This window comes from Hydra vulgaris, chromosome 09 (genome assembly GCF_038396675.1).
Source record: "Hydra vulgaris chromosome 09, alternate assembly HydraT2T_AEP".
NCBI lineage: Eukaryota > Metazoa > Cnidaria > Hydrozoa > Anthoathecata > Hydridae > Hydra > Hydra vulgaris.
This window is the reverse complement of record NC_088928.1, coordinates 32,497,501-32,513,602: the sequence shown is the minus strand read 5'-3', so window position 1 is coordinate 32,513,602 and position 16,102 is coordinate 32,497,501. Positions and strand designations below refer to the sequence as shown.

Sequence of the window (16,102 nt, the reverse complement as noted above, 5' to 3'; positions counted from 1 at the left end):
AATAGGTTACCTTTTGAAGGTAACTTATCTTTAGAAATTTTAAATAATTTTTCTTTAAAAATAAAAATATTTAAAAAAATTATATTCAGAAATATTGAAAAAACAACATAAAATTTTGTTAAAGTGATCTTAATCAATAATGACAACTGCAATAATGACAACTGCAATGGAGTACTATTAGCAACACCAAAATAATTTCTATATGTATATATTTCCTTTAGTGTAAAGAAATTTTTTAATTTAATTTTCTTATTGAATTTTACTATTAAAAGTTATGAGGGCTTATTTCAAGTCTAATAAGGATGCCACACCGAAAAATTTATTTCTTTTATAGTCTGATTACTGTTATAATATATATTTTTTTAGAATATAAAACTTTAAGTCTTATAGCTTAAAAATAAATCACCATGAAATTTCGTGCAAAAACAATGGCTTCTGTGCACATTCTAAGTCCCTTTCAAGAAGTTTTAGACAAAGAATCAAATATGACAGTTCTAACAAAATCAAAAAAGCAAGATTTACATATGCTGTGTAAGTTTTTACAAACTATATACATATATGTATATATATATATATATATATATATATATATATATATATATATATATATATATATATATATATATATATATATATATATATATATATATTTTAAATGTATATATATATTTATGTATTTATAAAGGATTTCTTTTATCTACAAAGTATAGTTTTTTTGCGTTGTTTATTTTAGTTACTTTTTTAATGATTTTATTTATTAACGCTGAACTCATGTTTGTTTTGCACTGAAAATTACATAGGGTAATTCCATGTCAAATGACTATTATTAAGCACCTGCATTTATCAAATTAAATAAATTCAGGCAATTTTTTATATACCTATTTTGATACTCAAGAAACCCATGTGACCTTGATGATATAAAAAAAGTTTTTACTCATTCTATATTTATTGATCTTTCAGAAAGCATAAGGATTTTGATCTGCAAGTGTATGGATATCTATATATGGATAACGGGGTCTCCACTATTTTGTAGCAGAATATTGTAATTGATTTTTCACTACGTTTCAGACTAGATGGAGCTCTGAAAATTTCAGCATTAGTTTAGTCCTGATAAACACATGTTAAAATTGTTTCTAGGGCAGATGACTCGAGGGTTCAAGTTGCCAGGGCATCTGGGGCCATTCCTCACTTTTCTCAAAAACATAATTTTTTTTTTCAATTTTAAACAAAATAAAGATACCTAAAATGGGTTGTAACTAGTTTAAGTTTTTATTTAGAACTTCATAGTTTGAACTATTTGATTTCCTAAACTTATTACAACCCTTGAATTGAATGTAAACACATCTTTATTTAATGTATATTTACCTTTATGTCACTTTATGTCAATATTTATCTTTATATCAAGGTTGAAAGAAAAAAAAAGGTTTTTATGGTTGAAATTCCATTTTTTTGAAGAAGTTATGTTTAGTTAAGTTTTCATTTAAATAAAAAGTAATGTGCAATTTTACTTGAGTAAATTATATTCCTTTGTCATAGCAAAATAGCTTTCAGTTTTTAACAGTTATTTTACTAAAACTTTTTTCAGTTGGAGTGAAGTGTTATCATGTTATCATTTTAAATATTTTTAATAATTAACAAGTTTTGAATCTCTGTAATGGCATTTGTTGATTTATTTTGATCATAATAAGTTTTAAACAATTTTTGACATAGTACTGGTATCTCCTTTTCAACATACTTTAAATGAACTGCTATTTTAAAGATGTAGAACATGTTTTTTTTACAAAACTGGCATGTCTTACTATGGTTATCAGACATTCACATTTATCAACTCATCTACTATTAACTGAATTGCGTCCGACTTGTCTCTAATAAAACCACAACTCAACAAATATAATCCCCTGTTTACAACATTATATAGTCTCAATAAATTGTTTCTGAATAAGGATGAATGTTTCTTATATGTCTCAACTCTATCGTTATGATTTTGATCATTTTTTGCAGGGTATTCAATGTGATGCTTGTTTTCTTTTATTAAAAGAGTTGTGAATTATAAATTTGATTGTAAGTAGTTAATTAATGTATAGGGCTTCAGTTATAACATAAGGGTTCTTTTCAATAAGAATGTCCAACTGCTCAATATTTTCAGCTATATTCACATTTGTTCAATGTTCTCAGTCTTTTTTTATCTCTTCTAGTATAACGATGATTAGATGGAATGGTATTTTGATCCACATTCAAGCATTTCAACTAATTATTTTTACCCTAAATTGATGTAGAGTTAAGGTTAATTTTGTGGATATTGTAAAAAATAAAATAGTTTTGTGAATCTTTATTAATTGTAAAACTTTATTACTATACACTGTTTTTCTTACTATTTAATTATTATCTATTTTAGTTCATCAAAATTTGTTTATCAATATTTCTATCATGATTTATCAGTTACGATTAAAACATCATTTCAAATATTACTGTATCATTTGTCAATATATCATTATTTAATCTTCTATACAAAGATTAGATTTGCTGCTTGATCAACCTCTATCGACTCAATCCTCCATCATCAGGTTTCTCTTTTTTAAATATATAAGCCCAATAGTTAAAAAAAAAATGTTGTTTATCTTCCCAAGGCCAAAAAGGCCACTACAGTTGAGGAAGCTATTTTATTATGATTAAAAACCTCTCTCAACTCTTTAACTCTAAAACATAAACTTTGACGAACAAGGCTGCTACATGGAGAAATAAGTTGAGCATGAAACTTACTACCAGGGATGTGGTGAGGATCAAACTCAGAACTTCTCACTTATAAAGCAAGCACTCTATCATATATATACATACCATCCATCTCTACCACATATATGCATACATAAATGCATGTATATATATATATATATATATATATATATATATATATATATATATATATATATATATATATATATATTTATATATTTTATATATAAATATATATATAAATGTATATATATAAAACATATATATAAATATTTATTTATTTATATATTAAAAAAAAATGTATATATATTTTTTTTATATATATACAAAATATATATATATATATATATATATATATATATATATATATATATATATATATGTAAAGAATAACCAAATTAATTATGTTGGCTCAAAAGAGCTATAATAATACTAGCCTATAACAAAATAACAAAATACATAAAGTATATATATAGTGTAATACAAAACATATATGTATACATAAATCGCATTAACACAACATTCACCCTCTTAAAAGTGTTCAGGGATATTTATAAGTTAATTTTTTCTGGTGCTTTAGAAATTCGTGAAGATCTACGAGGCATAGTGTTAATTTGTTCTATAGGATTCACTTTGTTTTCTAGTCCCTTTTCGGAGATTAAAGGAGTTTCATTATTATCATTAGGGGTTGGGTGTTATTGATGGTTGTTACTTCTAAATTGTTGTTTGATGTCTGTATTATAGGAGTTGTTCCAATATAAGCCAGCTGTTTACTAGACACTGTTGTCTCATGACCATTAGGAAATCTCACATGAGCATAATGAGGATTTGCTTCGATGAGTTGAACCTCATTCACTGAATCTTCATATTTACTTTGCATCGCATTTCTTCTTATAAGTACAGGTCCCGGGTTGACAAGCCATGAAGGAATTGAGGACCCAGATGATGATCTTCGTTGAAAATTGAAAAGACGTTCATGTGGACTACAGTTAGTAGAAGTACATAATAGGGATCTTGTAGCATGAAGTGCATCAGGTAGAACTCTTTTCCATGATGATATAGGCAGATTTCGAGATTTAAGAGTGAGTAATATTGATTTCCAAATAATTCCATTGTATCTTTCAACTTGCCCATTTCCAGTCAGGTTGTAAGGGGTTGTTCTGCTAGTTGCAATCCCTTTTGATAAGAACCAGTGCTTTAATTCAGAAGATATTAATGAGGATCCACGATCAAAATGAACATAACTAGGCATACCAAACATAGAAAAAGGATCAGCTAAACAGTTTATTATTGTCTGAGTTGTCATATCTTTTACAGGATAAGCAAAAGGAAAACGTGAGTATTCGTCTACAATTGTAAGCATATATTGTTCAGGGGTAGAAGAAGGTAATGGACCTTTGAAGTCAATAGATATACGTTCGAATGGCTGGGTTGCTTTAATTAGGTGCACATCATTTGAGGGATAGTACTTGGGTTTTATTTCTTTGCATATTCTACAATCTTTACATATTTGTTACATCTTCTACTGAATAAGGGAGGTTTCTTGATCGAATAAAATGATGGAGGTGAGTAACACCAGGATGGCAAAGTGCAGCATGCAAATCATATAATGATTCTGAACTTATTGTTGCACATCTAATACAAGTAAATGTATCTGGACCACTATTACATTGGCCAGGGCGATAGTGGATATTGTAAGAATATGAAGACAAGGCTATTCTCCAACGCATTATTTTATCATTCTTTATTTTACTGCTTGATTTATAATCATACATAAATGCCACAGATCATTGGTCAGTGATGAGAATAAAATGTCGACCCAAAAGAAAATGGCGCCAATGATTTATGGCTTCGACCATAAATCATTGGCATCTCCACTGATGAATAGTATTGTTCACTCCCTTGAAGGGTTCGTAAAAGGAAGGCAACAGGCCTTCCATCTTGGTTAAGCGTGGCGGATATGGCAAAATCAGAAGCATCAGTCTCTACAGTAAAAGGTATATTCTCATCAATGGTTTGCGTGGAAGATTGAACATATTTATATTTGCTGCTGATTGAGTGGGAATTGGGTAACAGAGTTCAAAGGTCTAATTTTATCTGAAAACTTTCTTATCCATTTTGCATAGTATGAGAACATTCCAATAATACACTGTAAAGACTTTGCATTAACAGGTGGAGGTAATTTAATGAGAGGAGCAAGTCTCTGAGGATCTGGTTTCAAGGACCCATAAGATATACGGTAACCTAAAAAATCTAAGGTCTCAGTTGAAAATACACACTTCTCTTCATTAAATGTAATCCCAGCATCAATAGCAGCTAATCTGAATTTAAGTAGATTTTCATCATGTTCTTTCTGACTATTACCACATATTGTAATGTTATCAATGAAAGGAAAGCAGTCAGTTAGTTTATATGTTCTAACAAAGTTATCTATTTTGCGTTGAAAACATGCAGATCCATTGGTAACTCCAAAAGACATTCTAGTATATTGCCACAACTTATTGTCAGCTTCAAAGGCAGTATATGGTCGATCTTTTTTTGATAAAGGTATTTGGTAGTATGCTGAGCAAAGATCGAGAGTACTATAAATTTTGTATTTGGAAATTATGCTTACAATCGTTTCAATCTTAGCTAGAGGATATGCGTCCAATTGAGTATACTTATTAATAGTTTCAGAATAATCAACAACCATTTTTCATTTACTACTAGGACCTGGGCACGCCATGGTGAATTACTAGGCTCTATTATTCCTGCTTGGACCAGGCGATGGATTTCAGATTTAATAAATTCTTTATCTCTTTGAGAATAATTTCTAGATCTAGTGGCAATCGGTCGACAATCTTTCGTGAGATTAGCAAACAATTCAGCAGGTTCAGTTTTCATTGTTGTTAAAGCTGCGAATGTTATGGGTGGTCTTTTCCCACCATACTTAATGGTAATACTTTCATGCAACTCTTGAAAATCTGTGCCAAGAATAATATCTATACATAAGTTATCTAGCACATGCAACTTGACTTTGTTATAGATTTTGTTTTGAAGAGTTATTGAAACATAGCAATATCCATCTGATTTTGCTGATAAAGAAGCTGATGCCATTCTGATTACACTCTGTTCATAAATAACATCTAGATTGAGTAGAGCCACTAGTTTATTATTAATGAAACTTTTATTTGTACTCCCACTATCAATTAAAGCTTCTGCTTTATACTTATCATTAACAATGATGTTATGACAGACTCTGAAGGGAGAGTTTGCCGAAGCTGATATGGTGGCACAGAAGTAATCATCATCAATTTTAGGAACGGCAGCAGAAACACTAGATGATCTGCAAAGTTTCTCAAAATGACCAACTTTTTTACGTTTGTGACAGATAGCTTTACGAACAGGACATTTAGTACGTGGATGTCTGATATTTCCACAAAACCAGCACAGTTGTTTTGATTTTACTATAGCAGCTAAGTGATTATCAGTCATGGATTGATTTTGCAAAGATGATTTGATTTCCTGAATAGAGGCAGAGATAGGTATGGTTGGTTGTGAGTATAAGTTTGAATTTTGTTGGGCGACGTTTAAAGATCTAGCTTGGTCAAAGGCTGATGAAAGGTCTAATTTTTTGTTTTCTAGTAAGCGTTGACATATAACATTGGAGAGTAAGCCATTTATAAATGCATCGCGAATCATTTCAGATTTATATTGTTCAGTACTTACAGCAGTGAACTTACAGTCCTTAGACAAATTTTTAAGTTCATTTAGGAATTGATCTATTGATTCACTCGGTTTTTGCTTCCGTGTTGATAAAATGTGTCTGGCAAATATTTCATTCTTTGGTTTTAAGTAGATAGACTCAAGAATACTTGTTGCTTGTTCAAAATCATCACACTCTGATATGAATTCATAGACATTAGGTTCAATATGGTTTATTAGAAGATTAAGCTTAATGGAGTTATCATCAACTGTACTTACAAAATTGTAAAATGTTCTTAACCAGTGGTTGTATGTTTTTTCTGCATTTGTTGAGTTCGGATCTATACCAAGTCTATCAGGTTTCATGAATCGCTCCATCTTTTTTTGATTTCATTCTTTTGATTGTAAAGAATAACCAAATTAATTATGTTGGCTCAAAAGAGCTATAATAATACTAGCCTATAACAAAATAACAAAATACATAAAGTATATATATAGTGTAATACAAAACATACATGTATACATAAATCGCATTAACACAACAACATATATATATATATATATATATATATATATATATATATATACATATATATATATGTATATATATTTTCTGTGACTGTTCCTAAGTGCTACAAAAACTCTTATTTGTCTAGTTTTTTTCCTCGAACATCAGCTCTTTGGAATTCGCTTCCTTCATCTTGCTTTCCTGAATCATATAATTTGCAATCTTTTAAGTCATCCGTCAATCGTTATCTTGCTCTACAATCTTCATCTTTTCTCTTTCAGTAACTTCCAACTTTAATTAGTGGCTGCTTGCAGCCTTGTTGGAAGTGAAGATGTTTAAAAAAAAAAATATATATATATATATATATATATATACATATATATGTATATATATATATATATATATATATATATATATATATATATATATATATATATATATATATATATATATATATATATATATATATATGTATTGCTTATGTATTTGTTCACTTTTTTTTTCAAATTTGTTTGCTCTTATGCCTCTTTCTCCATAATATTCAAAACAAGAGAAATAAAGTTAATAACAAAAATGTAATACATTCTACAAAAAAAATATTTTAAAATAATTTTTATTTTAGTAAGAAAGATTTCAGTCTTATTAGATGGTAAAGATGTGGTTTGCGCACTTAATTCAGAAAGTATTAAAGAAATCATAGATTCGCTAAAAGTTTTGGTTTGTTAAATATTTTTATGTCTAATAAGTATATATAAATTATTAGCACTAAACTTCCTGAAGAGTTGTTAAAACAGAACTTTTTGCTGTTGAAAATGATAACTTGAATAATAATTAAGTAAAACTGATGTTGGGTTCAAAAGGTAATAAAAAATAGACTACAAAGTTTAAAAATTTTAAATCAAAATGGCAAGAATTGGCACCTAATCGCTGACCTTAAATTGTTTGAGGTCGGCAAAAAATTGCCTATATATATATATATATATATATATATATATATATATATATATATATATATATATATATATATGTATGTATTGCCTATGTATTTGTTCACTTTAAAATATATTTATATACATATATATATATATATATATATATTTATATATATATATATATATATATATATATATATATTTATATTTATATATATATATATACTTATATATATATGCAACCCTCGAAATTAGGGTCAGCATTCAACAATGTCAACCTAACTGCCAAATTTAAAGTGTTTGAAACCTTTGTATCAAATTTTTTTTGCCGACCTGTAAAAGATCAAGGTTGGCAAATTATTGCCGACCTCAATTTTCCTAATTCCGAGGTTTTTCTATATATATATATATATATATATATATATATATATATATATATATATATATATATATATATATATATATATATATATATATATATATATATATATATATATATATATATATATATATATATATATATATATATATATATATATATATTATTATATATATATAGGGGAGAGAGGGGAGCATTGGGCACTTTTTCACATAAATGCTAATAAAACAGTTATTTTTTATTATAATCAAAATTTTATTTCAAATATATCTAGCACACATGTTTGGCAGTAACTATTACTAAGAGGAGTTTTAATATTATAATTATCCGCAAAGTTACTAAAGATTTTCTAACACATGTCCAAAGTGCCCAAAACTCCATGTGGTTGGGAGGTTTAGGCACTCCTGTGGGGAGGTTTGGGCACTGTATTTAATATGCACGATATTCTTTTAATATACTACAATTCTTAAGTATTATATAGCATTGCTATAAAAAATTGTAATACATACATTTTTTCTTATCATAGACTTTACAAAAAATTAAACAGTGTCACTTGGAATCCTGTTTGAATATTTTGCAACTTGAATGCAAGTGGGATGGCTTTTGCTGCTAATTTTGGGATTTCATAAATTGTTATCGTTTTGCCAGGATCGCTTACCATCCAATCTGTTACAACAGTGTTATAATAAGTTTTGAGTGGTCCATAGACAGTCAGGTCTAGGGGTTGCAGTTTATGGCTGCATATATATAGCCCTACTGGCCCTTTTTCAAAAGTTTTATCTTCTCTGCCACCAACCTTTTAAAAAATTATTTAACATTAAACAGTGATTTTAAGCTAAATATGAAAATGTATTGTTTTAATTAAACATGTTTTGTATCAACTTTGATCCCACATTATAAATTCAAATAAAGCATTTAACTCAAGATCGACTTATTTATTCAGTTATTATCAAAAGTTATTAACTTATAAAAGTTACATGCAAAGTTTAAGATTAGAAAAATTTTCACTATGAATATAGTTATTTTTCTTTAAATAATTTTATATTTCTATAATTTGTATTTATTTTTTACATCTAAAGATATGATAGCATATATAAAAAAATATTCAATCTGATAGGAGCAATATTAAATTGAGGAAAAATAATGAGATTTTTGATAAAATTGTTGGGAAATTATTGCCTACACTTAAACCACAAATATTTAGTCCACTACCAATTAATAGAGGTTTTTTGCTATTATCTATATCTTGCAATGATCGAAAAGATATCAAATATCAGATTTAAATTTTCTCTCAGATCAGCATCAATTAAAAAAGCAGTTTAGATAATTATAAATAAATACTTATACTATGAAAGTAAAAAAAAAGGAGCAAAAAAATTAAGAAAAGAAGATATAAAAAAATGGAGATTCAATATATTGCCAGAATTCGATAATGAAGACAAAGTTTCTGATAAAAAGGAAGAAAGTGCTATTACTAAACAGAATAAAAAGTTAAGATTTTAGAATACCCTAAAGTTTCCCTAATGACTGATAGGTCGAATCTATCAAACTAAGGAAGATCTGGAATCATTTTAGGTGCACTTGAAGGAAAATTATTGTGTGTGTCTAGGATTCCTGATACAACTGGGGGAAGTCAGGTAACATCAACTATAGATGCTGTAAAGGCCTAGAAAAAATACTTGTAGCAAAGATTTTTGACACAACTTCATCAAATTTAGATGGGTTAAATGGTTCTGCAAAGATAGTTAAAGAACTTTAATTATCTTTAGAGATAAAAAAGACACTATATTTTAAAGATACTATATCTTAGAAAGATATAGTATCTTTAAAATATAGTGTCTTCTGTTTACTTAACAATTTTTGAAGAATGTTAAACCTCCAAGTTACGAGCTACTTAGACACTTTAAAAATGAAGTATGACCCAAATTTTATTTAAGTTTAGATACCACTTTTAGAAGAATTAAAACTGAGGTGCCATTATTAAAGACCAAACAAGCAGAAGAAGTAATTTTTTTGTCTAGTGTACCTAACCAGAATTCTCAAAAAATGTTAGGATACGATTATCCAGAATATTGCCAACTTGCTTTTCAATTACTGAATCAAAAACAAATAAATGTACAGTCTTTCATTCTGATGGATGTGTACATTTTTGTACACATCAAAATTGTTTGCTTTTGCTGCATTGGCAGAGTATGAAGAAAGATGTATAGAGAAGTTAACACATTTTGGTAAATTTACAATGCTATTTTATGTGAAAATGTGACCCACATGTACAAACACAATTGATGCACCATTTAATGACTTAGAATTCTACGAAGAATTGCATGTTTATAAAAAAACTGACAATGATGTTGCTATTGCTGCCTTCGAATTAATTTAATTTGGATTTTTGTTTTCTTTTTCTTCTCCTTTTCTAAAGCCAACTACCTGTTTGACTGATGTAGTTTGACCAAAATCAGACAACATTCTAAATTTATTTGGATATTCAAATAAAGGTAATGGCTGGTTAGCCCAATCCCCATAATTTTGGAAAGCTAACAAAAATTTTTCATCAAATTTGAGTATATTAAATAATTGAAATCTGTAAATGATATAGCAGAACAAGCTGTCAATCTAATTCAAGACTTTGCAAAATCTATTACCAAAGATGAAGAGCAGAAAGGATTCTTTTTACATCAAGTAGAACACTACTGAAAAGTTCTTCTATTGATAAATAAACAAGCGATTCAAAAATTCAATTTTAAAAAAATTAAAAAAAACCTTTTTCTATTACTAATACCTTTTAATACCTAATAAATTTTAAAAAATGACTTTAATTTTAAATTTCTTAAAAATTAGTCCCAACTTAGTCCCACTTAGCATTAATATTTTCAATTTATACCAACTATTTATTTGCTTGTTTGTCATAAAAATAAATTTTAATGATAAATTTTAAAATTGTTTATCTATTAATTCTTTTTTTTTAATTAAAAATTCTAGTACTAATTCAATATTTTAGGTAAGAAAATATCTTAAGAAAGGAGGGGGAGGGGGATGAACATTCCCCCTCCTTCCCTCCCCTCCTCCTCCTTTGTTTTGATTTGTTTTAATTTTCTTAAATTTATTTTAGTCAATTTAATTAATGAATTAGCTTGGCTCATATAAATATTAGGAGTTCCTTCAAAGAACTTTTTACCAACTTTTGTCCAAAAATGAGAATAATTACTCCAAAAAGTACCGGAAAAACTCTTTGGTGGGAACAATATGCACACCTTCCTGATATGAAAAATTCAAAAATTGAAATCTTTTATGACTGTCCAAGAAAAAAAATTCACTTTGAAGTTTTCGAAAAATGTTTTATTTCCAGCATTTTTCAAAAAAGTTGAAAAATGCTGGAAATATAACATTTTTTATCTTTGTAATAAAAACATAAAAATAAGTCAGAAATAGTATATTGACTGCTTTGAGAATCATAATAAAACAATTTTTGCTTTTCTAAACATTTTATTCTCAATAAATACAAGGTTTTTTTTTCTTATGTAATCAAATATTTCTTCACAGCACTTTCCACATATTAAATTCAAAAAACAAGCAGTGCATTCCTTTAATTTTAATCAGAATTTTAAATTCAAAATGATGATTTTCTTTAAAAATTTCAACAGGTTTTCAAGAGGAGCCAATGCTTTCACAAGTTCTTGCTGTTGAAATCAGCAAGACAATTTTGTAGGTTTTGAAAATATTCTGGATGGTCTATTGGCCTCCTGTATTTTTCTCAATGTGTCCTGAAGTTGTGATGCAATGCCTCTGTGGCCTGCTCACTGTACTTGCCAAGAGGTTCCTTCCTGTAATCAATGAATTCCTTGACATAAAAGAAAATGGCGTGGACTTTAGGGGTCCTATAATTTTCAGGAACATCCTCAGCAACTGCAACGAGAAGTTGGCCCTTAACTCCACTGTCTCTGGAAGTGGTCTGCCAATTGCCTATGGCTCAACAACTTTTGTATTTGTGACTTGGTTTAATGTAGATGCAGGTTTTTTGATGTTGTTGTTTGACAGTCCAGTGTTGTTTTGTATGCAGACAAGATCTTGAGCTTGTAAAAGTGGCACATCACCAAACAGTCTCTTGGGGTTTGAAGGACCTTTAGGAAAAAAATTTGAAAAACAACTTGAGACACTTAAAAAGCAGTGGCCTTATTAAAATGCAAAACATTTTATGTAGTATTTTAACTGTTGAAGTATTAAGCAAGATTGCCTTTACCTGGAGTTATTGGCATGGGACGGCCTCCACCACTTTGCGCAATTCTAACAGTTCCATGAGGTGAGGACTGTTTTGCTGAGATAACAGTCGATGCAATCTGTTCACTGGTTTTTGGATCCTTTGAAGCAAGTTCTTCAAGATTTTCTCTGAAGGTGTATTGATTGCACTGATGTGACACTCCTCTTGCAACAAGTGTGAGATTCTGCTTTTGAAGTGCTTTTAAATGACCAATTCAACAAATAATGCAATCACAAGGCTGACCACATGTCTCTGGTCTAACCAGGACTTCTGTGAAATCATAAAGTTTTGGGAGAGCCACATTTTCGCTTTTGCACTTTTTTCCTAAAAGAATCCTGCAGGTATTGCATATTCCACTTGGAACTCGTGAGTCAAAAAAGTCAAGTGTGAGTGAAACTGATTTCTTGATTTGTTCAATCAAAAAACTTGTCAATTCTTGAGTACATTTGTTCAAACATAGGAAACAAACTATTTTCCTACAGTCATCTTGTTTTTTAACAGAATTTGGCGTTTTCGCTTTGAAGTTAAAAAAAAAGATGTAATGCAGAATTTAACACTTGATAAAAACTGCTTTTTTCTGGAATTACAAAAACTTGTTTAGAATTAAATATTACTCACTAGGGCTTTGTAATAATAACAAAATGTTTTTAATACAATTTCTGACTTATTTTTATGATTTTTATTCCAAAGATACATATTGTACCATTTTGCAAACTTTTTGGACAATGCCGAAAACTTCAAATTGAACTTTTTTCTTGGACGGTCATAAAAGATTTCAATTTTTGGATTTTTCTTATCGGGAAGGTGTGAATTGTTCCCACCAAAGGGTTTTTCCAGTGCTTTTTGGAGTAATTATTCTCATTTTTGGACAAGTGTGAATTATTTTCATTTATTGATTGGCTGAACTAAGCTTGGTATTACTGACAAAAAAAATTATCTATAATTAAAAACACTCAATTCAAATTAATCTTGAAATTCTGTAATTTCTAATCTTATTAATAAATATTGGTAACACTTCATGTACAACAGCGAATTGTGTGCAAGCCTCACCCAGACTTTTGCCGACTACCTGTAAGTTGATTTTCAACAAAAGAGAAAAAGTTATTATTATTGTTATTATTATTATTACTATTGTTATTATTTTTCTTATTGTTAAATTAGATATGTGTTTTCTTCTCATTGTTATTTATTACTTATATTTTTATATATATCCTTGATATAAAAAACATATTTTTAGTGATATAAAAAACATATTTTTAGTGATATAAAAAACATATTTTTAGTGATATAAAAAACATATTTTTAGTGATATAAAAAACATATTTTTAGTGATATAAAAAACATATTTTTAGTGATATAAAAAACATATTTTTAGTGATATAAAAAACATATTTTTAGTGATATAAAAAACATATTTTTAGTGATATAAAAAACATATTTTTAGTGATATAAAAAACATATTTTTAGTGATATAAAAAACATATTTTTAGTGATATAAAAAACATATTTTTAGTGATATAAAAAACATATTTTTAGTGATACAAAAAACATATTTTTAGTGATATAAAAAACATATTTTTAGTGATATAAAAAACATATTTTTAGTGATATAAAAAACATATTTTTAGTGATACAAAAAACATATTTTTAGTGATATAAAAAACATATTTTTAGTGATATAAAAAACATATTTTTAGTGATATAAAAAACATATTTTTAGTGATATAAAAAACATATTTTTAGTGATATAAAAAACATATTTTTAGTGATATAAAAAACATATTTTTAGTGATATAAAAAACATATTTTTAGTGATATAAAAAACATATTTTTAGTGATATAAAAAACATATTTTTAGTGATATAAAAAACATATTTTTAGTGATATAAAAAACATATTTTTAGTGATATAAAAAACATATTTTTAGTGATATAAAAAACATATTTTACTTTAATTTAAAGTGTGAATGTTTTTATCAATATCTGGATAAATATTTAAAAAAATCTAGAATAAAATAAAAAGTATTAAGATAACAAAAATAGAATTGTTGGTATTTTTCATCAAGGACACAGAAAGATTGCAATTACACCAAGCAGTGGAAGAAGAAACAATTATATCAAGTGTCCTACGTCATAAAGTTATGATGTTTCCAAGAAATTTTCAAAAAGAGAAACAAGGTTTTTTTTATAGATACAAAAAAACTTTATGTTTAAGAGTAATGTGTTCATTATATTTTATCTTGACTTTTAAATTTGGAAACTCCAAAAATGTTTTGAAAGTTAAAAATTTCTCCTTTTTTTTTATCTCAATGAAGTTTAGAAGCTTTTTAATATAGTTATAATTTTTTATCAATAATAAAGGTAAAAATGTAAAATGAACATGGAGTTTTTTTTTATCTTTTCATCCTTAGTCCGTCAACATTTAATATTTTTCTCAATAAATAAAATCTTAAATTATTTTAAACAGGAATTGATCATTACTGTTTAATATATTTGCTATGAAACAATTTAGATGCTGTTTTATCTGCTTATCTCACTAACAATGAAACAATCAATCAGCTGAAAGTAGGTTTCAAAGTTTTGCAACTATTCAAAAGTTGTTATATTGCAAACAGTTACAATAACTGTAGGTATTTCATTTATATATAAGGATCAGTTAAAGGTAATTGAAGAAAGTATCATTCAAATGAAGCCATATTTAGAACAATTAAAAAAAGAAAATATATTTCTTGGGTAAGTCTTTGTTTAGTAAAGCATTCCAATAGCAATTTATTTTTTTGAAAAAAAAAATAAAAATTACAAGTGCTAAATTTTTTTAAACTATTGTCAGAGTGAAGGAAAACAAACTGAAAATGTGTTATGATGAGATCTTGGAACTTCTTAACAAGACTCTCTCTGTGAAAGCTAGGTATCATTTTCTTTTTCTTCTTATATATGTAAAATATTATTAACCATTTGAAATTTTTGCAGAGAGTCATGAAACCTTTGAGTGCTTATTATTCTTCCTTCATTAGACAAAAAGTTGAATTTTAGGCCTAACTTTACAAGAAAGACGAGTCAAATTTTAAGCCTAACTTTAGAAGAAAGACAAGTCAAATTTTAGTTCTAACTTTAGAAGAAAGACAATTCGAATTTTAGGTATAATCTTAGAAGAAAGACTAGTACCTGTTGATGCAATTGACAGTTTGAAATATATTTAGGAAAAAAAGCCTTTTTTTCCTAAATCCACTCCACCAAATATCTTCCATTATCATTTTTTATGTACTAGGAACCTGTATATATCAAACTATACATCTACTTTAACATCATTGGTATTTGATTTCATCAATGTGTTAGATTTAACTAATTTTTCCATAATTTAAATTTAATCTAGTTTTATATTTGTTTCAAGTGATACCTTGTACCTATAAGTTTTTTTGAAAACCTAGCTTTAATAAAAAAATTTAATTTTAGTTTACAAATTAAGCTTAATGAAACTTATGAAGACCTTCAAAATATTTGGGAAAAGGTATTTTCTTTTTAAATAACACAGTTTTTAATAATCTGTTTAAAAATCTTTTTAAATAAATGTAGCGATTATTCTTGTTTACTGTCATAATTTATTATTTTATAGAC

General features: G+C 27.3%; 1 protein-coding gene across 1 annotated transcript in view; it reads left to right on the top strand.

Annotated features, from left to right (window-relative positions):
* Positions 1-369: 369 nt before the first annotated feature.
* Positions 370-16,102, top strand: part of LOC100199781 (dynein regulatory complex subunit 2) — a 54,102-nt gene continuing 38,369 nt past the window's right edge. The window contains exons 1-8 of the mRNA XM_065805400.1: positions 370-531; positions 7,545-7,639; positions 14,554-14,665; positions 15,000-15,052; positions 15,138-15,220; positions 15,318-15,395; positions 15,941-15,995; positions 16,101-16,102. The exon at positions 16,101-16,102 is cut by the window's right edge and continues 97 nt beyond it. Coding sequence (XP_065661472.1) covers positions 408-531; positions 7,545-7,639; positions 14,554-14,665; positions 15,000-15,052; positions 15,138-15,220; positions 15,318-15,395; positions 15,941-15,995; positions 16,101-16,102 — 602 coding nt within the window. The 5' untranslated portion in view covers positions 370-407. The remainder of the gene's footprint in view (positions 532-7,544; positions 7,640-14,553; positions 14,666-14,999; positions 15,053-15,137; positions 15,221-15,317; positions 15,396-15,940; positions 15,996-16,100) is intronic.